Source organism: Anopheles funestus, chromosome X (assembly GCF_943734845.2).
Source record: "Anopheles funestus chromosome X, idAnoFuneDA-416_04, whole genome shotgun sequence".
Classification (NCBI taxonomy): domain Eukaryota; kingdom Metazoa; phylum Arthropoda; class Insecta; order Diptera; family Culicidae; genus Anopheles; species Anopheles funestus.
The window spans coordinates 19,839,947-19,862,154 of record NC_064597.1 but is presented as its reverse complement, the minus strand read 5'-3'; the positions used below and the strand labels follow the sequence as shown (position 1 = coordinate 19,862,154).

The following is a 22,208-nucleotide window of genomic DNA, read 5'->3' as shown; positions in this document are numbered from 1 at the left end:
GTACTCTCTTTCGTTATCACAACGGAAACGAGATATACATGTTCCAAATTTCGCGTAAACAAATGCTTCGTGTTTCTGGAATTTCTCGAAAACTTCATCTTTTGATTTCATCAGGAAAACCATGGTGAATCGGTTCCAGTCATCGACATCGGCGTCAGCGGACCGTACACGTCCGAATGAATTAGCTCCAGCACACGCGACGACTGTCGATCCTCACGCGCAGAAAACGGTTTGCGCGTTTGTTTTCCGAATAGACACGGCTCACAAACAAAATCACCACCCGATGATGACATCTTTGCGTCTAAAGCGTCGACCATATCGTTTCCGATGAGCAGCTTAAGATTCTTCGCATTGAAATGCCCGTACCTCCGATGCCACAGTTCGAGATCCCTTGGTACTCGTCCACACGAGTATAACGCTGACCTCGACGCTTTGTCTTGCTGAAAGTCGATCACGTATAGCTTCCCACGACGCTTTCCAACTGCGATAACCTCTGCATCACGTACGATCGTAACCACACCATCAGCAAACGTAACCTTCAGTCCTGCCATCTCCATCTTCCGGACAGATAACAGATTTACTTTGGCTTCTGGAATGTACAAGACGTTAAGCATCGTAATAGGGTACCTTTTCTCATGCACCGAACTTAGTACATGGATGTCTCCATGGTTCTTAGCGATGATGAATTGCCCTTCCTTCGCCACTGCGATGCGCATCGGTTCCTCCATCGGCGAAAGCTTCTCGAACAGCTCCTGATCATTTGTCAGGTTGATTTTTATTCCAGCTGTTTTTCGCTACTCCATTTTCACTGCTCCGAAAACAAATGTTACTGCTAGCTTTTCCACTCGGTGTCGTCGTGTCTTTCTTCTTCTTTCTTTCTTCAAGACAATCGGCAATCTTAGGCCCTGTTTGGTGGTACCCAAAACACTTCCAGCTCGTAAATTTCTTTTTGTTTTTCTGCTGTTTTGTTCCACCGTACGGTTTTCCGGATCCAATAAAAACAGCCGCTTCCGCTCCTGATCCATTCGATCTGCTGTTGGCGGTCCGGTGGTGCATGTGAAAAACGGCGCCCGTCCACACGGCAGGACCGGGTTCAAATCCCATCCGGATCGCTCCACAGTAGCAAGGACTGACTATCCGGCTACGTGGTAAAAATAAGTCTAGTAAGCCAGAAATGGCCGGCGTGACCTGTAAGGTCGTTAAGCCAAGAAGAAGAAGATCTATTTCATCCAGCTTTACTCCGGTAGATTTATATTCTCGGATGATTCACTCGAAGCTTAGGAAGTGATCCTGCAACTTACCACCATCGTACCGCAGTGACAGGAACTTTTTCTGAAGATAAAGTCGACTCGAGATGCTTTTCCGTTGAAACACTCGTTCCAAGGCCAGCCAAACTGGTCTGGGTGTTTGCTGATCTTGAACATACTCCAGCATATTATCGGCAATCCGGGAGATCAAAATCGACTTACACCGTCTTTCATCCTTCAAATGTTGCTCTGCTGATTTTTCTTTTGACTTCTCCTGTCCGGTCTTGTCCCCTTCGTTCGGCTTCGATGTATCCGGCACTTCCTGCTCGACGCAGTCCATGAGCTCATGCTCCTCCAGAACCACCGTCATGCGGTACTTCCATTGCGGATAGTTCTATCCATCGAACAGGGGAACCCGTACCTTCTCCACTTGTTTATCCATTCTGTAATATTTTTAAATCAGGAACCAGCGAATTCCTGGGCCCATAACCTAATGAGATTTGGAGTGGAGAATTCAATATACTTTTTTCATGGTACTACATGTTGAAAAGAACAACGCAGCGTATAAAAGAAAGTGAAATAAAAAAAGTGTCATCAGTCGTGTAAGAACCATCAAACACGAAACAACTGGTCTACTGGTTTTACTCTGTTCATCAGGTTATGGGCCCAGCCCGAAGTGTTTGGTGAAAAGTAAAACAAAGAAATGGAAAATTGCTAGTATTGTTCCAATTCAATTCAGCGTGGAAAGTCCGTACGCTCGCTTTCCTGGAAGAACAGATACAAGCAAACGTATTGTTGCGAGAGGATTTGGCTGCGCAAGAGAGCGACGAAGCCACAGAACGCGACAGAAAAGAAAATGCTCGTTTGGAAGCATTGGCAAAAGAAATGAAATGCAAATCATACCTACTAAACCGTATAAACGACGAACAACTAATTGCAGTGCAAAATCTGTCCACATCATAAGAAATCTGGAAGTGCCTTGCAGATACGTACGACAGAAAAAGCGTAGCCAAAAGGCTACATGTCGGCAGACAACTCAAAGATCTAAAATTCCAAGGTGGAAAATTACAATCGTTTTTCGTGAAATGCAAAAATTTACTCCATGAGGCGCGAAATCTAGGCACGGAAATCGCGGAAATAGATGCAGCATGTGGCCTATTGTTGAGTCTGAGTTCACAATACGCAACTGTGGTGACAACACTGGAATCGTTGCCGAAGGAAAGGTTAACGATGAAATTCATCAAAATCCGTCTACGCGACGAGGAACTGAAAGAGGGCGAAAACAAGCATCTGACAACAACAGCAGACATTGGGGTTTTCTTCGGGAAAAGTCCAAATCAACGCTTACCACAGTGTTTCGAATGCGGAAAGACGGAACAAGGGAAAATAGGCTGCTGGTATCGGAAAGGAAAGGGTAATGCATTGTCGACCACCCAAAACAATCTGCAGGTAGATCTTTACTTGGATGACGGAGCCACCGAACCAAGGTATTTGTATTTACCAGGTAGAATTGTCCAGAGCAAATTGCATTTCTCAACTTGACACATGTGTTCCGTGGTTCTTAAGGGGAGTGGTTGGGAAGAAGGGGTGCTGTTGCCGCAAGCGTTGCTTACAATCATAGTGCAGTGACTGTAAAGCACGTTCTTTTCTTTCACGAACAAAACACGAGATCGGACATCTGTTTCGCTTGACAGCTATTATTCAACTGACTCTTTATTCGCTCATACTTATACGCAACCCTGCACAACTGACTCTTTAGTCTCTCATGCTAATACTCGACCCTACACACAGCATCTTGGTCTTGTGAAGTGCTTGGTTGGTGTTTAATTCGTTTCTGTTGGCTTTGACTTGAAATCATTTGGAAGTGTGTTTTCGTTGGTTTAAATTTTGGTTATAGTTTGATTACGTTATCACTTAGTAATATTATTCTTTATTTTTTAACTAGTGATAATAACTATAACTTGCTTAGATGTGTAGATTCTAGTTTAAGATCCACATCAACAGTTCTTTGAAGCAATTATTTACGTATGATATTTTAAGGATAGTGTTTTTCTTGATTATTTAGCGTGTTAGTTAGCTTATAAGTTCGGTAGTTAGTTAGTTTATTTAGGTAGTTTAGTAAGTTGTTATTTTTCGCTTTTCATACGTGTTTCAAGAGCTTTTTTTACTTTTTATCATGCCTGTTCCGTGTGCTGTTTCAATGTGTTGTAACAATCGACACAATGTGAAATGACGTGCATTGGAAATTTCCAATGTGTGTGCTCAACACACTTTCAAAAAAGTGATTTTCAAATGCCACATAACGTATTTATAAGAGGAAATGTAATTGGAAGAATTTTTCTTCCAAATGGTAAGTTTTTAAAATTTTCTCCTAATGAACAAACGACAATTGTTAGAAATACCCTTCATCTTTGATCTTGTTGTTAATTTCAGCGATTCCAACAATTCGATCTGTATTACAAACAGCATTACATAATGAGGAAATAGATCATTCGGAAAACTGCTGGAAAAAAACTGGAAAACTGTTTGGCGACATGAAGCAAAAGCACAACATCGCCTATTTATCGACACATAAGGTGACATTTTTTATAATAATAAAAGACTGTGCAAAAATCTAATTTTCAAATATTTGTTTCATTTCAGCTAAATCAAGATCTTCTGGAAAACTTTTTTTCTCAGTTGCGGCAAAAAGGTGGTTGTAGAAATTACACCGGTTGTGATTGGAGGAAACTTGTGATATCTCGGTTTTTTGCTTGTATGCAAAGAAGGTGTACGCGGTTTGGCTTACGCTTTTACAATGTATATTCAATCGTCAAAAAATCCTAACCAATTACCACAGTTCATGTACAAAATTCCGTTATGTCTATACTATTAGCTTCTAGTGTTGTCAAGTATCGAGGGAGTTCAAATAAGTTCATGCAATTAAATCTAAAGGGTTTTCATGAAACTTCTTAACTAATTAATTCATACTAAATTAAACATTCCGGCCACCAAAAGAGAATTCTTTTTTAAATGCATGAAACTATCTAACCTAATATTGTTTGACCAACGTAACGCAATTTGATGTCCCAACTGTCAACATGATTTGTTTATACTTATCCCACGTGCGATCGTAGATCTTTCTAATCGTTGAGATTGGGTAATAACGCGACTCTATTAGCTGCTCTAACGAATTCCTTGCCGAGTTTTCCTCGTAACGTGATTACTCTTACTACCCCATCTTTACCCGGATGTAAAGCGGTTATTCGTGCTTTCGGCCAAACTGCAGGTGGGACGTTATCTTCCTTTACAACCACTAATTGGTTGATCTCTAGCTTTACCGGTTCATTGTTCGCATGTTTTGCCCTGGCTTGTAATTGCTGCAGGTACTCAGGGTACCAGCGGGCCCAAATTTCCTGCATGTGCTTTTGCACTATCTGGTAACTGCTTAAACGATTTGACGAAACCTTACTTACATTGACCTCTGGGACTGCCTGCATACTACGACCTATCAAAAAATGACCCGGAGTTAGTGCCTCCAAATCGGTCGGATCATCGGACATGGGTACTAACGGCCGTGAATTAAGGCATTGCTCAATTTGAGCCAGAAGGGTAAGCATGTTTTCCTGGGTTACGCTACTAACTCCTAGCGTCTTAAGTAGGTGACCTTTCGCTGACTTGACCGCTGCTTCCCAAAGGCCTCCAAAATGAGGTGCGCGTGGAGGGATAAATTTCCACCTGATTTCGCTTTCGGCGCACCAATCAAAAATACTTCTCCTATCACCCTCATCGACTTTCAGCATCCTGTATATGCGATGCAACTCATGTGCAGCGCCCTTGAACGTTGTTGCATTGTCCGAGTGCAACTCAGTTACCCTCCCACGCCTGGCGACAAAGCGTCGTAGTGCCGCTAAAACGCAGTCGATGTGAGGTCACTCACCAGTTCGATATGAACTGCCCTTGTCGCGAAACATACGAAAATCGCGATGTACGCTTTCATCGGACTTCTATTGCGGACGGTCGACTTTAGTAAAAAGGGTCCACAATAGTCGACACCGCTTACTGCAAACGGCTGGGCTGGTACCACTCTTGATGCAGGCAAATCTGCTACCGCCTGCTTCACCAAAGTCGGCTTGTTTCTAAAGCATGTGTGGCATCGATGATACACGCTTTTCACCAAATTTCGAGCACCAATCAACCAAAATTTCTGCCGGAGCGTTGCCAGCATCAATTGTGGTCCGGCATGCATCTTCTGCAGATGGATGTTCTCTGCCAGTAGAGTCGACAAACGATGTGATGCTGCGAGGACAATCGGATGCTTGGTTGATTCTGGTATGCTGGCATTACCAAGCCGGCCACCAACGCGTAACATACCCTTTGGATCGAGGTATGGTGACAACCACTTCAGCTTTGACTTTAAATTCACCTGCTTTCCTCGTTTTAGGTGATCCAATTCGTCCCCAAACGAGTCCTGTTGTGCCAGCTGGCACAACCTTAGTTCCGCTTCTTGCAACTCCGCCGCTGTAAGCGATGGAGCGGAACACAGTAGCGTCTTCATGTCTACTTTTCGTTTGACGCGCTCGACCGGAGATGCTTTGCTCGCGCGTAGGTTTCCGAAAAACCGCAAGCAATACCCCATGACTCTTCGCAGCTTGCTGTAAGCGGAGTATCGTGCGAAGAGTGCATTGCTGAAGTCGCCCGTCGTAGAGGTGGCGACAACCTTTGACACCGCCAACCGCTCCTCGGTGTCTGCCTCGCGCTCCATTATCCCTGTTGGTGCTTGAGCTTCTATGGCACCTTCATTCTTAGCCATGTGACATAGCATCAAACTGGGCACGGTGCCCTTGGAAGTATTCCCGGAGACCACCCATCCAAACGGGGTTTCTATTAGCCATGGTTTGCCATTGCCTAACGACTGCTTCCTGCCAGAATGCAATTCCCAAAACATATTTCCACCATTGACTAAATCTACCTTTCCGGGAACGTGGAAAGTAGGATCTGCGAGCATTACGTTCGGGATGCTCCACGATTCTATATTTATCGGCTTGCTTGGAGTTTGTGCTGACGGAGTCCTTAGCACCAGAAATTCCATTGCCGCAGAAAAATCGTTGCCCTTTGATTGCACAGTCGCTGTAATGGCACCTTTCACATGCTGTCTTGATTGTCCTATACCGGAAATGGCAATGTCCACTTGTGACCGTGGTGTCAGCAACCGATGTGCCATGGTTTGAGAAAAAAAATTGCACATTGATCCCGAATCAAGAAGAGCCCGAGCATCAAACCTGTTGCCATAATCATCAACCAGCTGGAGTTGTACCGTTTCCAGCAACACCATTTCCTCCTCCGATTGGGCAGTCATGGTCACTACCGGATTCACGTGAAGTAGTGAATGATGTCGTGCCTGGCACGTAGTGCACTTGTATGACGAGCGACAATCCTTCACTTGGTGATTGCGATTAAGGCAATTCCAGCACAATCGTTCTCGTGCGGCCATTTCACGTCGTTGTTGTACGTTCTTGCTTGCAAATGTTGGACAATTGCGCAAGTGGTGTGGATCCGCACAACCTAAAATGCACGATGGCTGTATGGTCGTATCGCTTCAGCAAGGCCAACCACGTAACGTCATAATTATCTGCTGTCAGGGTGGTATGCTCGAATAGCAGACCAGCATCGCCCTTTAACGATGACAGCAGATATTGCAGCTTCATGATGTTGGGAATGTCCGCTGAAGAATCGATCATCGCCACAAATCTGTCCCGGAACGTTAGCCATTTTGTCGAATCCCCGTCGAACGTGGGTAATTCGATTTTTGGCAATCGCAAATTCACCGCACTCGATCGTCCCGAACTGTTTAACGTTGAATTGGCGATCAACAACGAATCACTTATCACACCAGATGGTTGCCTTCGTAGAAGGAAACCCTTAACGCGTCGGTAACGCGTGTCCATATCACAACGTTCCATTACATACGTGTCCGCCGCGTCCTCATCTAACTCCGACACTTTCGCGTTTGCCTGGAGAAAATCTTCATAATACTTCTCCAACTGTTCTAGGCATACTGGTATTTCACTCACTTGCTCCTCGGTATATTCACTAGTGAACTTCTCAATGTTCTTAACCAGTTCCACAGCTTGGCGTTTTTTGATTTGAACCGACTTGAGTTTCTTCTCCATTTTCCTTTCAAAAATTTGGCGCGCAAGATAATCTCAGTCAGATCGTGTACAAGCTTGTACGCAAGAATGTCTTTCTAATGGCGCAATTTTAGCAATGGGTGCTATTGCAATTATGGATGCCAAATTTGAAATGGCGAGTTTGGCGTCGGTTTTTCTTCACTCTGTTCGAACAAATTTCACTAGCACTTTACGGTAAGTTTTTTGGTGGCAACACGATTAACATGGACACACAACTAACGAATGTTCCGATTGCTCGTGATAGCGGAGCAATTACACGATACACAGTGGTTAACACCACGGATTGCGTAGCCAAAATTACACTTGAAAGAAACGCGTCACATAAACGGTCACGGAGTGCCGTTTTTCCCGAGATTTGTGGTCACGTAGTGTCCTGCTGCAAGTTTCACTGCACGTAATACTTCCTTTCACGATCCGGTTCGAAGGACCAAAATGTAGAAATTACACCGGTTGTGATTGGAGGAAACTTGTGATATCTCGGTTTTTTGCTTGTATGCAAAGAAGGTGTACGCGGTTTGGCTTACGCTTTTACAATGTATATTCAATCGTCAAAAAATCCTAACCAATTATCACAGTTCATGTACAAAATTCCGTTATGTCTATACTATTAGCTTCTAGTGTTGTCAAGTATCGAGGGAGTTCAAATAAGTTCATGCAATTAAATCTAAAGGGTTTTCATGAAACTTCTTAACTAATTAATTCATACTAAATTAAACAGTGGTACTTATGACTATCCATCCCCAATAACCTGCCTATACAGAATTCGATTAATGATTTTGGGTAAATCACCAACTTTTTTAAAATCGGTAACGGATAACGCCGAAAACAGCACTATCGCTGAACCCGATGTGTTCGTAACATCAACTGGCGGTGATGAAAATTGTAACGACCAATGTGTTAGTCACGAACATTTTGTAGTGGCAACAATTTTTGAAGGAGCTGAAGTCGCTCACGACTTTGAAACAATTGAAACTGAAAACGAGTTGAACTCACAAAACCTAGACCCGATATTCAATTTAAACCAACACGAGCAGGATGGCTTAGAGTACGTAATGGGATACATTGGAAGAAAATTTAAAAAAAAAATTAACCTAATTTACAATTGGAAACATACATGTACCAATTGGCAGAAGACCATTGCTATAGCCAGCCTCAATCTTTTGTTGAGCATTTGTCAGCAAGAGGATTGTATAAGACATCTGATCATTTAATGCAACAAGGAATTGAAATGGAAAAAATATTCCAACAGTTGCACAAAGATGGTAATCTAGTCAAAACCGTGCAAATTGTAAATAATTTAACAAACCGCCTTAAAACACATTTCCCGGATTCCCCCTACGAAATTTTAAATACTTTTACTAAGCTTAGAATTATAGTACGAATGAGATTCCTTAATAACAGATATAAAGAAAATCAAAGACTGAATAACAAGAGGAGAGCTACTAGTCATAGACAAGCAGCAAACAAATGAAGAAAAATAGTAAACTAGGTAGTCATTTTAAATTCAATTTGCTGTGTGTAGTTTTGTGAACCGTTATTTGCTTTTTGTTATTGTTGAACTATGGATTATTATTGGTTGAAATATGGATTATTATTACGTATACCTAGTTTAAAGTACTTTAGAAAATAGTATCAATTATTAAACAATTGGTTTTTGGATATTCGGTAAAAGTTTGTTGTACAATTAATAGTTTACAAAGATATTTGGTTGCTGTAGTCAAAATCTCAAATTATTCAGCTTTTACTGACCATGACCATTGTTATGCACGGATCCGACCGAAGCAGTCAATACCATGATACCACTAGAGCCGTTCAGACTATTCGGAACACTTGAAACTTAAAACTTTTGGACTTGTCTTGAGCTGGTGGAGTTATTAGAAACATTTGGAGTCAGTGAATATGTTCCGATTTCATAAAACATGGAAATGTATGTAAGGAAAATTATAAAATCTTTTATACAAAGCAGCTATCCATTCTGAGTCTTCGCCATACGAACTACCAAATCCCTAGTGTTAACAGTTTACGGATTTTGTCACTTTAAGGCAAGGACGCGTGATCAAGGCAAGGATCGTGTATGATTTACACGATTATCTCACTCACTGCAGTCAATTACGCTCGACAAGCTTCAGTAAACTGATTGTGCAATACACATGTGAATACCCAATGCGCATATTGGTTGCATTTTGGTCGGATAGCGGTCGAACCAGTTTGTCAGCGTGTAAACAGCAGCCTGTTTAGAGTGTGTGGGTGTGTGGAGCGTCTCAGAGGGTTTTTAACCAATATTTAGATCGAAGTGTATTTTGCGTTTGATGGTTATGTTTTTGTTTTGATTTTGTTTGCGCTGTAAATTCGTCACAAAATTAGTTGTTCTCGCAAAAAATAACTATTCGTCCAAAATGTATTCAAAAAAGATTCGAAAATCGGGTGCGTTTTATCGAACCCGCGATAGAAGACGCGAAATGTTTGACCAAAAGTGGCGAGATGAGCATGGAGAAACAAGCGGTGAAAACATGCAAACAAGTGGTAATAATGATACAATCAAATTGGTACAAAAACATAGGAATCGTTTTACTTAAGTATCATGTTTTCAGGTTCAGCCAACGAAACCAATTATCCAGACCTTACGGCAAATGAAGGCAACGATGCTGTGGGAACTGTAGCCAGTAACATGGATCCAGAGCAATCTTATTCAAGTAACGATGATTCTAACGTAGAGGAGGAGTTAGACATAGAAGAAAGAAGTTTCGAAGACAAACTACGTATTTGGGCACTTTTGACTAACCAAACTCATCGGGCGTTAAACTCATTATTGAAAATATTACGTGATGAACTAGACAGTACCGATGTACCTAAGGATGCTCGAACATTATTAAAAACCCCGACCAACATTACAGCAGATGATTCAGCCCTGAAAGTAACAAATATTCAGGGAGGTCAACTTTGGTATCAAGGCATTGATTGTTGTTTGCAGCAGCACTACAGGTAAGCATCAACAAAATGAATTTCTCTTCACATATTATAGAGAATATTTGATACCGCTTACGAAAATCTTCGTTGCGAATACCGACGTCGGTGTGATGCCACCGAGTCAGCGGGTCGCAGTTCCACGGGTGCTTCGGATGTTTCTTGCAAGATCAGAGAAATGCCTCTGATTTGCTAGCTTTAGATCAAGATTTTGCTGACCGATTTAGCAATTTATTCACCTAGTTCGTATGTCGGTAAATTCCAACGCCGTTTTGTTGGGGAGTATATTTTTTAACTTTGCGGTTGCATTTTTATAACGTCGCTAAGGGCAACATTTTTTCTCTCTGTTTTTTATTTCAGTGAAGCAACGCCGAATTTACAAACTTTAAAGCTAGATTTCTTTATGGATGGAATCCCATTCCATAAGAGTGGGCCAACTGAGTTTTGGCCGATACTCATGAAAGTGTTTGGTGAATCTAGTGAAGATGTGCTGGTCGTTGCAGTATATTGTGGAGATACGAAACCACAGTCCGTGGAGGAGTACCTAAGAACATTTGTAAATGAGCTGAACAACTTGCAGGAGAACGGCATAATGGTTAACGGCCGCAGATATGAAATAATGTTGCGAGCAATCATTGCAGATACTCCGGCTCGTGTATTTATTAAAGGTAAGATATAACTATGACATTCTATTTAAACATATTACTGATATTATTAAATATTTTTAGGTGTCAAATCATTCAACTCGTCTAGTGGCTGTTTGAAATGCACTGTAAAGGTCATAAAAGATCGGGAAACGAAACGATCCTACTATGATGGAATTAACGGACAGCCTCGAACAGATGAGCTATTCAAAGCGAAGCATTATAAAACTCACATAAAAAATGACACACCTCTTACCGATCTGCATAACTGTGATATAATCAAAAGTATAATTATTGCTGACGATCTACATCTATTTCATTACGGAGCTCTAAGAAAACTATTGAAAGGTTTTACGCAGGGTAATTTTGGAAATGAGCCTAAGCTTACTTTCAAACATCGTAAAGAGATTTCTTCTTTTTTACGAATGCTAAAATTACCATGTGAGATTCCTCGCAAAATGCGAGGCCTAAATTTGTTAAAAATATGGAAAGCTTCCGAATTTCAAAGCTTTCTTCTCTACGCTAGTGTGGAAGTTCTTAAAGGGCGAATAACTGATAGAGCTTATAATCATTTTATGTTACTGTTTCGTGCCGCAACTTTTTTTTCATCTCATGTCTACGAAAATTATTGGGAATATGCAGGAAGACTCTTAGATCTGTTTGTAGAAGATTTTCCGGAAGTATATGATAAAACGCTTTTATCTAGCAATATACATAACCTGCATCATGTGTATGAAGATGTTCGTGAATTTGGACCTTTGCCTACAATATCATCTTACATTTATGAAGGTCATCTACAAAACATGAAACGAGTTACGCGCAGTAAAAAAAAATGTTTAGAACAAATAAGAAATAGAATCAAGGAACTACGTTATTTAAATTCAGCAAAGAAAAAACCAAACTCAAAATTTCCTTTTATCAAAATAAAAGGCAATAATACCGTGATGCATATAAATCGAAATTTTATACTCAGAAATGATCAGAGAAACCAATGGTTTATGACGAAAGATAATTCTATTTTTCTATATAGTTCAGCGATAGAAACTTCCACGGGCATACTTATTCAAGCAAAAAAAATTGATTCTAAAAGTATTAGTTTCTCCCAACCATGTCCTTCATCCTATTTAAATATTTATGATGCAAATATGGTAGATCTTTCTAATGTTTTTATTACAATCCCCGTTTCGGATGTGAAATGCAAACTAGCTGCCATACCGAAAACAATGACTAACATAATGGATAACATCTCATATAAGTTTATTCCTGTACATAACACATTTTTGAACACATGAAACCTTAAAATTATGTAAATTCCTGCTTGACGATTTTCATTTGTTAATTTACCAAAAAATAAACGATGCGGATAACGTGAAAAAATATGTTTTGTCAATTCATTTAATTTATTATAAATTCTGTTCATCACATAATTCAAGCTGTTACTTTACTTTAGAGATCTTTAGAGATACTTTACGTTGGACGTAATGTGAATAAGTTTTAGGAAAGAAAAAAATGTTTAGTATACATAGCGACGATGTATAGACGTTTCTCTATTGCCTACCAAATTCACTCGATTCTTAGCATATTTCAATTTCTTCAACATAAATTCTTTAACCTTTTTTTCAGTACACCTTATTAAATTCGAACTTCCTACTCGCATAAATAGTTTCAATGCATGTTTGAAGCTTCTCATCGGAATTTTTTTATCTGGCCGGCCTTCACCAGTCCAGCTACATAATGGAAGAAATTCTTTTTCAAATACCAGATCCAGTATTTGGTGTAGACGATTATCTATGTCTTCTCTGGACACTTGGTTGTTGAGCCAACTGCATAGTTGGTCATTATAGTCTACACTAGAGCCTAACGTTTGATTAAATTCCTTCAGTTCGTCTGCAGTAGAAATTTTAGAAAAGCTGAATGATGCTGACACAGTTTGGTTTTGTTCCGTGTTTCTGTTATCTAACAAATATACTAGCATAGTATCCATTGCTGCTATTTTCTTTTCTTGTTTGTTTTGATTTTCAATCACAGTTTTCAAATAATTTTCTATGTTTTGTAGACTTTTCAGAATATCACTATTGCATTGGCAGGTTTTTGGCTGTAAACTACCAGACCGGGTTTGATTGTCATGTGATGTTGGATTAGGGATTTTGTGAAGAGATTGTGTTAATGTACGGCGCTGCATAGATGTTTCCTTGTTTGCCGAGAGATCGCTTAACTCCAATGCCACTATGTTTTCGTGATGGGATTGATGTAGTGCTGGGTTTTTATTTTCGTCACCTCGAACCAATTTTGATGTGAAAGTTGCTTGTGATTTTGCGATGGGTGGTCTGATGATTATTTTGCGTGAGGGTGGTTTAACAGACGACTGTGCTGCGTAATTGTTGCTGTTCCTCTCAACCAAAAGATCTATTTCGGCCTCCATGGGAGAAATCGAACGAGTAGCGTTGATACTTTCCATCGTATTGCTGCAATCAGTTTAGTTTATGTAGGGATTATAATCATGGTGGAAAACAGTAATAGAACAGTGTAGTTGATAAGAAAGTGTTTCCTACCAGTGCCGTCCAATGTTCAGTTCTCCAAATGGCGTAACAAAACCGTAAGTAAAAAGCTTAATCCTCCTCCTATAAACTATACCAACATAATGAGAACACGTACGCGACGCTCCCTCAATACAATACCACCACCATTCTTAGAATGATTGACAATGTAAACATACGACAAGGATAAAACAACAGTTTTTTTTTGCTTTGCACCACATGACATCACAGTGGGAGTGATGCAATAAATCAGGGCACGAGGACAAAGTGACATTTTAATTTTTGCCTGAGAGCGCCATCTAGTGAGTCGGTTAAGGACTGCTGTCAGACGTCGAAAAACCGGTCGTACAACCGGATGTTCAGCATGCCGTTCGACGTCGGGGCGCCTTTTTATGCGCACTGGGTAGACCGAATCAGAAAAGTACTCATAGGCAGTCCATAACACAGAGGAGAAATTGCAGGTCTCTTACAATGAGTATGCACGCGAAGCTGTTGTGGTGCACAACAATTAAGAAAATCACTGTATAATAGAAGTTTCTAGATTTCCTTCCATACTATTTTTTAAAAGACACTGACATCACTAACAAGGGTGATATGACATGATTTCGAATCTTATAAACTGACCCATAATGATTCTACGAAATTCACTGGGCTAGGGGAGTTTCCATAATTTCAATGGCTCCGGTTTGTCTTCACGATTCAGATGGTTTCACGACAGCGACGGCTCGATACGGCTCTGGATGTCCACTAGCATCTCAGGAAGCTTTCGAATTTTTAAGGATTGATGATTTATGTTACATTTGTTTCAAGCTTAGTTCGAATGTTTTGGCAGTAATATCTAACAGCAATACATACGTGCAATTACCGATTACCGATCTAGTCAGAAAAATGTGATAATACAAATACAAAAACACATAGTAGAAATAAGAAATATTATTGTTGTGTACGTAATTTGGTAGAACCACTTTATTAACAAGAGATCAGCAAGGAAACGAAACACTAGCAAGAATGTACGTTCGTCGTGAGCGTGGGGGAATGGTCGAGTGTCGCGAGGGTCCGTGCGACTACGATCCGAACGGTGGCCACTCATCTACACGATAACGCTAGATTATCGGTGAGTGCCTCGGGGATTGCCTCGGATGCTGCAGGGGTGCTTAATACAACATCTCCCCCTTTTAAGATAACAGGTAAGGGTCGAGCCAACGCGGAGCTCTTCTATCTCTAGAGGAGTGGCGTGACGGTAACTGCTGTTCCGTCTCACACTGAGGGGTTGTATGGTCCGACAAGTTGGGACGAAGAAGGTACCGTTGAGTCCATGGGAACCGATGATAAAGGTATGGGTGTAGCCGGCGGGGTTGATGAATTTGGCGTGTTTAAACATGAACCGGATGGTTGCGGTATCGGGTCACCCGACGATGATTGCGCTGTGGATGCTGCGACCGATGATGATGGCAGGTTCCATGCGTCCAGCAAGATGTCCAAAGGCAAAAGACGTTGCTCCATCGACTTACTATTATCTGCGGTTCGTCGCCGAAGTTGGTTAGTATGACTGCGTATTATCTTCTGGTCAATTGTCAATACACGATACAGTACGTTTCCGCATTTGCTTATCACCCTGCCTGGGATCCATTTCCAGCCATTTCGTGCGTAAAGTTTAGCATAAACAAGATCATCTCGAACGAAACTGCGATGTGGCTCGATATTATCTTTGACTTCAGATCTAGGAACTGGACGTATCAACTCTAAACACGTACGGATTTGTCTCCCAAACATAATCGTTGCTGGTGCTTTTTGTTCTGGAACTTGAGGGTTCGGCGTAGAACGGTAGGTTCCCAAAAATATTTCAAGTGCATCCTCGATGGTAGTTCCGTCACCCGAAATCTTCTTTATCGCCCGTTTAAAGGTATCCACAAACCTTTCCGCTTGGCCATTGGACTGCGGGTGGAACGGGGCGGTAGTAAGATGATCTATTCCATTTGTGGCACAAAAGTCCTCAAACTCAGCACTAATAAACTGACGGCCATTGTCGCTGACCAAAGTGATTGGCATGCAATGGCGAGAAAACAGGCTTCGTAAAATGCGTACAGTCGCTGTAGACGTTGTGCTGGCTGTCCGTATTATCTCAAGCCATTTAGAGAAAGAGTCGACTGCTATCAAGAAAGAATAACCATCGATAGGGTTTGAATAATCGATGTGCACTCGTTGCCATGGGGCAGTTGCTTCATTCCATGGCGCAGGAATGGAGTGTGGCGGCGATTTGGCTGCAGCTGCACAGGCTCCGCAATTTGCAACAAATTCTGTAATTTATTTGTCCTAATACGGCTAATAGACGTAACTTCTCGCCAACGATTTCATGCATGGCCTTCTGGGTGGCCGTGGTGTAATTGGCGAAGGCATCTTTGACGGAGAGCTGTAGGGATGATCACTCTCTCCCCGAATAAAATACCGTTGTCCACTATAGATAGTGCGTCTTTTCTGGCGTAGAAACGTGCCAGATCACCATTGAAAATGCTGTTTCGTGGCCATCCTTCCTTTATGTAACGAGCAACCTTTTGTAGAACCGGGTCCATTTTTGTTGCATTTTCTACTTCTCGGAAACTCAGAACGAATGGGGTTAACGAATTAACTGCAACTGATCGAATGTCGTCGTCTAAACTGATGCTAGCGATGATATAGTCTTCGTTGAGCTTGTCATGACGGTTTATGAGCCGTGATAAGATGTCTGCATTACCAAAATTATGCGTGGATACATACTGTATGTCAAAATCGTACAACTGAAGGGTTAGAGCAAATCTCTGTAAACGATTTGCGGTGTATATCGGTATGCCCTTCTTACTTCCAAAGATTCTTAATAGTGGCTTATGGTCCGTTTGAAGGCAGAAATGACGTCCAAAGATGTATTTGTGAAACTTCGTCACAGCGAATATTATAGCCAGGCCTTCACGGTCAATTTGGCTTTAGTTTGTTTCTGCCTTCGATAAAGCACGAGATGCATGTTGGACCACTTTGTAGCTTCCGTCGGGGAACTTGTGACTGATGGTTGCACCTAAACCAAGGGATGACGCATCAGCAGATACTATGATCTCTCGTCCTGGATCATAATGCGTTAGTAGGAGATCTGTAGCTAGTAGCAACTTGAACTGCTCAAACACCTTTTGACATTCTGGGGACCAATTGAAGGTAGTATCGTTTTTTAAAAGATTATCCAATGGGTAGCGCAGGCTTCGCATGTTTGGAATGAATCTTCCATAATAGTTCATGGCGCTTAGAAATGATCTAACGCCGGCGGTGTCATGTGGAGGAGGAAGATCTTTTATGACCGCTACTTTTGCTGGATCGGGTTGGATGCCATGCTTATCGATGATGTGACCAAGGTACCGCACTTGGTTTTTGTTAAAAGAGCATTTGTCTGAGCGTATTGTGAAACCGTATTCTTGAATGCGCTTGAGGGTTTCACTGAGGAGTTCGTCGTGCTCGTTCTGAGTCCGTCCTCCGACGATTATGTCGTCCATATAACATGAAACTCCTTCCATTCCAGCGAGCATTTGGTCCATGAGTTGTTGGAAGGCACCTGGCGCTACTTTAATCCCTGGCGGCAGGCGATTGTATAGATATAACCCTTTATGTGTGTTTATTGTGAGTATCTGAAGGCTTTGCTCAGCGATTGGGACCTGCAGAAAAGCATCGGATAAATCAATTTGGCTAAAAATGGTTGATTTACCCAGTTTTGCGAAGATGTCCTCCGGGAGTGGCAATGGGTAGTCGTGTGGATGGAGGGCTGCGTTCAGGCCGGTTGAGTAATCTCCACAAATTCTCAATTTGCCGTTCGATTTCCGCACGACGACGATCGGGGCTGCCCACTCAGAGTACTCCACGGGAGTTATCACGTTCAATTTCTGCAATCTGTCTAGCTCGGCTTCTACTGCTTCACGCATCGCGAAGGCCACGGGGCGCTTAGGTGAAAATACAGGACGGCCATCGGGTTTCAGATGCAGCGTGATGGCAGCTTTCGTGCATATCCCCATGCAAGGTTGAAAAAGCAATGGAAATTTTCTTAAAATCGCTTCTGGTGCAATCGTTGCGCTTGAGATGTTATTGCAAAACTCATCGATAGGAGACGACCATAGCGAGAAAATTTCAGCGAGATCAATGATCAGCTCAGATTCTACGACGTAAATGACGGCTTGACGCTTCTTTTGAGAAACCTCCACGTTTGCTTCGAATTCTCCTAGAATTCCAAGTTCATCACCCGAAGCCGATTTCGCAATTACAGATGGTGGTGTAAGTTGTGGGCTACCAATCTTTTTCCATAGGTCACGACTTATTACGGAAATGTCGGATCCCGTATCGAGTTGCAGACGCACCTGGCTGCCGTTGAGCTTGATGTTCACGTATTTTCGTCGATCTCGAATGTTATGCACGTTTATTGTAACGCTGCGCATGTTAGCGTACTTTACGAAAGGCCTTGTACGCTGGGGTAGTTTGTTTTGTTGGTTTCAATAACCTTCACGGTGACCTATAACTCCACATTGTGTGCACTTATGCGTCCTAAACGTGCACTCTCGAGTCCAATGCGGAGATCCACGTAACCAACAGGGCCGGCTCGGTTTGGATGCCTCATTGAATTGGTTTTTGTTCGGTGGACGGTCTTGTCGATGCGTATTTTCTTTAATGGCCAGCATTTTTTCGGCTTTGTCACTTTTAATCATGTCAATGTCGTGTCGAAGATTTGTCATGCGCTGGCATTCTGCGGAGAGCTGATCAAGCGTTACATCCTGTTGTTCCTCGATGCGACGTAAGAGGCGTGTTCGGAAGTCAGCGTCTTCTTCTTCCTTTATACCACATACGAACACTAAACATTTAAACTGCTCTTCCGTCAGTTTCCCCAGTTCGAAATCTACGGCTCCACGATTAACATAACGAAATTCTCCGGCTGAAGTTTTGTCAGCTTTTAACACGTAAAATGCTTGTGCAATAGGGATTCCTTGGTGCCGAAAATAGCCGTTAACTTGGAGACCGTTTCACTGAGTATGTATTCTCGTGGGTGTTTAGGCAGGATGAAATTGGTGTATCTATCGTGTTCAGAGGTTCCTAACTTCCTCAATAACAATCGCACCTTCGCCTCATCGTCCAAACGTGCAGCGTCTTTTTGAAAAAGATCCTCATATCTTTTATACCATGCCGCAAATGTAGCACCAGCTTCAACATCATACCTGAATTCTTTAATTATATTATAGATATATTGTACTAAGTTGATAAAATTTATTCGTAGCAGATACAATACAATTGTTGAATAAACTCGCTTTTGTTGAGAAGTTATACTTCTACCAATACGAAGACTGCATGGAACGAAGCAAAACGAAAAACAATAAAATTTTCTTAAATTGGTACCTTAATGGGTAATGAATAATCCGTAATTTAACTTTCGATTTTTTTCAAACCACAACTTTCTCTAATTAAGTTCGCGAGACAGCAGTTGGCATCTGTACGAGGCGACTTAACGGTGGATCTTATGTGTTCAGGAGGCATTTTTGTTGAGGCACTTTTACCTATCAATATCCAAACGCACGCTCGTCCAAATACGGATTGCAGGTATTGGTCGCCGCAAACGGATACGGATAGATGAATGAAGCAGAATTTTAAGATATTAAAAAGGCCTCTGATGGAACTATCTATTTTAGCTTACACGGTTACATTGCGAACAGGAACAGCGAACAGCTTGAACAGGAAGTGAGGCGGCACCGACGTTGGTGTGGAAAAATCTTATTGTTGCTGCTGCTCTTGTCCAAGAGATTTGGCAGCGAGGTGCGTGAATCATTGCTCTGGATCGTAATGGTTACATTTTTGACGATGTTTTTCACTGAACGCATACGCATACCTTCTTTGGTCGACACGATAAATGTCTTTTCGGTGTGAAGGAAAGCCAGCAGCTGAAACACATCGGTTACCGAGCCATTGTAACACCGAGTTGCGGTTCCGTAGTCTTCAAAATCAACACTTTCCGAACAAACGGTCCACGCACTACATGGAAACCTATTATAACGATGAACAAACTGACTCCGTACGCGCTTTTATGTGCGATATTTTGTAATGAAGAATATTTAGTGGCCGTCAGGGAACAATAGCCGAACATAAAATCTTATACGATGTGGATGAACAGATTTTACGAAAGAATATAAAGAACTGAATATACATCAACCGGCTGTTTGTTTACTTTAGTCGTAGCAAGCCATATGAATTTGTAAACAAAGTTTGACAGATATCTCCCACAATGGCGGCCTGCCGGAAAAGCGATAAAAATTCACTTTGTCTTTATAAACTCCTTGCACCGAACACATGGTGAGTGACAAAAGTTTGTTTATTTCATGCGAATAGTTATCGAAACCGGTAGTGATTTGGACAGCTAAAAATTATGTGGTGTTAAATGCGTATGAAAAAGGAACTGTTTGCGCCTATGCGTAGGCAACACGCAACACGTGCGTAAGGAAAGAGAGAACTACGGATTACAGTTTAACTCACAGTTTAACCACTGGTTCCCACGGTTAATATCAGTGGTTTCGATACTTAACGTGTCGGGTATTGCTACTCTCAACAAATTGTCTTCTGAGTTTATCCTACGTGTTTTCAAAACACAACAGTGCTGTGATTTTGAGTTTTGTCGGTGTAAATAATGGAAAACGTGAAAAGAGTGAAGAATTCCGGTATGGTCAATAAGTTGGGCAAAACTTTGTGGGCACATTATGAACAGAAATGTGGTGATGAACATCAAGCTGATCCAAGCATACAGCAAAATACTCCAGGTATTTGTTATTATTGCCTCATAAATTGAAAGAATAGATAGATCAGAACACATCATTATGTAACTAATGTAACTAATTATGAAAGTAATTAATGAATATTGTTTTATAGTTTCAGTAACAAAGCTCCCTTCTTATGTTGAAGAGTACCTTGAAGATATGCCAGATGAAGGTGAAATTTTTTAGAGGAAGAACTCTTAAGCAACGTTGATGATGTAGACGAGGATGGGGATTTCCTAGACCTACCACAAATGAATGACGATGAGCAGCATGAGAATGAGAATGAGTCTATCGAAGATGAGTTAAATCTGTTTGTTACAAAACTGCGAATTTGGGCTCTATCACATAGAGTAACCCACATGGCTTTAAAAGAATTATTATTAATATTGTCGGATATTGATGGTCTACATATCCCACAAGATTATTAAAGACGCCAAAGGCGGTAGGAAAAGAGATTATGACAGTTTCGGGAGAAGATATGTGGTACCAGGGAATCGAAAAATCATTTTTGGTAAGTATCCCATGTTGTTGGCGGGTATTCTTTGCTATTTTTTCCATTACTCACAAATATATAAACGATATGTTTCATTTTAGATCTATTACCCCTTCCGTTGATGTGTTTGTTATTAGTCTCTTCGTGGACGGCCTTTCTTTACATAACAGTGCTCCCAACGAATTTTGGCCAATTATGATGCAGCTTTACGAACAGCCGGAAGCTCCTATCTTAACGTTAGGAATATATTGCGGATCGTCGAAACCACACAATGTGGAGGACTACCTACGGCCTCTAGTAGTTGATTTGAACCACGCGATAGAAGAAGGAATTGTGATCAACGGAAAGAAGATCAACATATTGTAATCAGTTTTCGAAACCCACAGGAATAACCCTGCTTCGAAAACGATAAGATCGATAGGACCGAAGTAGCACGGTAAGAAGTAGGGATTCACGTAACAGCGATAGAGAGCGAAGGACGTGCGTGTGAGATCTAGCGAAAATAAAATTTACGGTTACAATATGTACACATAAACCACACACGACAAGTTAGTTAGATCCAACAAATAGTTAGAACCAACATGCAAGCCTCGTATCGTATTGGTAGTATACATATTTGCAGCGTCTCAAATGCCACGAAGACTAATGCACTAATACAGAAGTCGGAGTGAGATATAATATGCATGCAAGAGGTCCATGAATTGTTGTTGAGATCTATAAACGGTTACGAAATTATAACAAATATTGACGAGCGGCAAAGAGGCACCGCAATTGCCTTAAGACAGGACATAAAATACACACATGTGGAAAAAAGTTTAGATGGCAGAATGATATCTCTATGTATCGACCAAATCAAACTGGTAAACGTGTACGCTCCATCCGGCAGCAAGAATCGAATGACCAGAGATCGGTTTTTTCTACATACACTTGCACATCACGTTAGACATTCTGTCGAAAATTTAATAATTGCAGGGGATTTCAATTGCGTTATAGACAAAAAAGATGCACTAAGTACTACGAATTATAGTACAGCGCTTAGCAATGTTGTAAGCCATCTGCAAATACTAGATACTTGGAATTTGCTAAAAACACACCCTGATTTCACATATATATCAGCTAATTCCGTATCGAGAATTGACAGAATTTACGTAATAAGAAACATGAAAGAATATCTTCGCTCCGTTGAGATTCAAAGTATTTCGTTCAGTGATCATAGAGCATATCTAATACGAATTGCATTACCGAACAGGATTAGATCTATAATACCGAGATAAAAACTATGGTCGTATAAAAAGCACATCATTACAGAAGAAATTCAAAATTAATTTAAAGAGAACTGGACAGAATGGACGAAAC

The 22,208-nt window shown here is 41.3% G+C and overlaps 2 protein-coding genes and 1 pseudogene across 2 annotated transcripts; 2 read left to right on the top strand and 1 right to left on the bottom strand.

The window, feature by feature from the left end:
- The first annotated feature begins 4,883 nt into the window (after positions 1-4,883).
- Positions 4,884-5,809, top strand: LOC125769522 (uncharacterized). Its single transcript, XM_049438258.1, has 2 exons — positions 4,884-5,613; positions 5,671-5,809. The coding sequence occupies exons 1-2, from the start codon at positions 5,373-5,375 to the stop codon at positions 5,751-5,753; spliced, it is 324 nt and encodes a 107-aa protein (XP_049294215.1). The 5' UTR covers positions 4,884-5,372; the 3' UTR covers positions 5,754-5,809.
- A 5,017-nt stretch (positions 5,810-10,826) lies between these two features.
- LOC125769026 (uncharacterized) lies at positions 10,827-12,831 on the top strand. Its single transcript, XM_049437421.1, has 2 exons — positions 10,827-11,049; positions 11,110-12,831. Exons 1-2 carry the CDS (start codon positions 10,839-10,841, stop codon positions 12,315-12,317), a joined length of 1,419 nt encoding a protein of 472 aa, XP_049293378.1. The 5' UTR covers positions 10,827-10,838; the 3' UTR covers positions 12,318-12,831.
- A 1,153-nt stretch (positions 12,832-13,984) lies between these two features.
- On the bottom strand, positions 13,985-18,004 carry LOC125764491 (uncharacterized protein K02A2.6-like; annotated as a pseudogene).
- Positions 18,005-22,208: the final 4,204 nt, after the last annotated feature.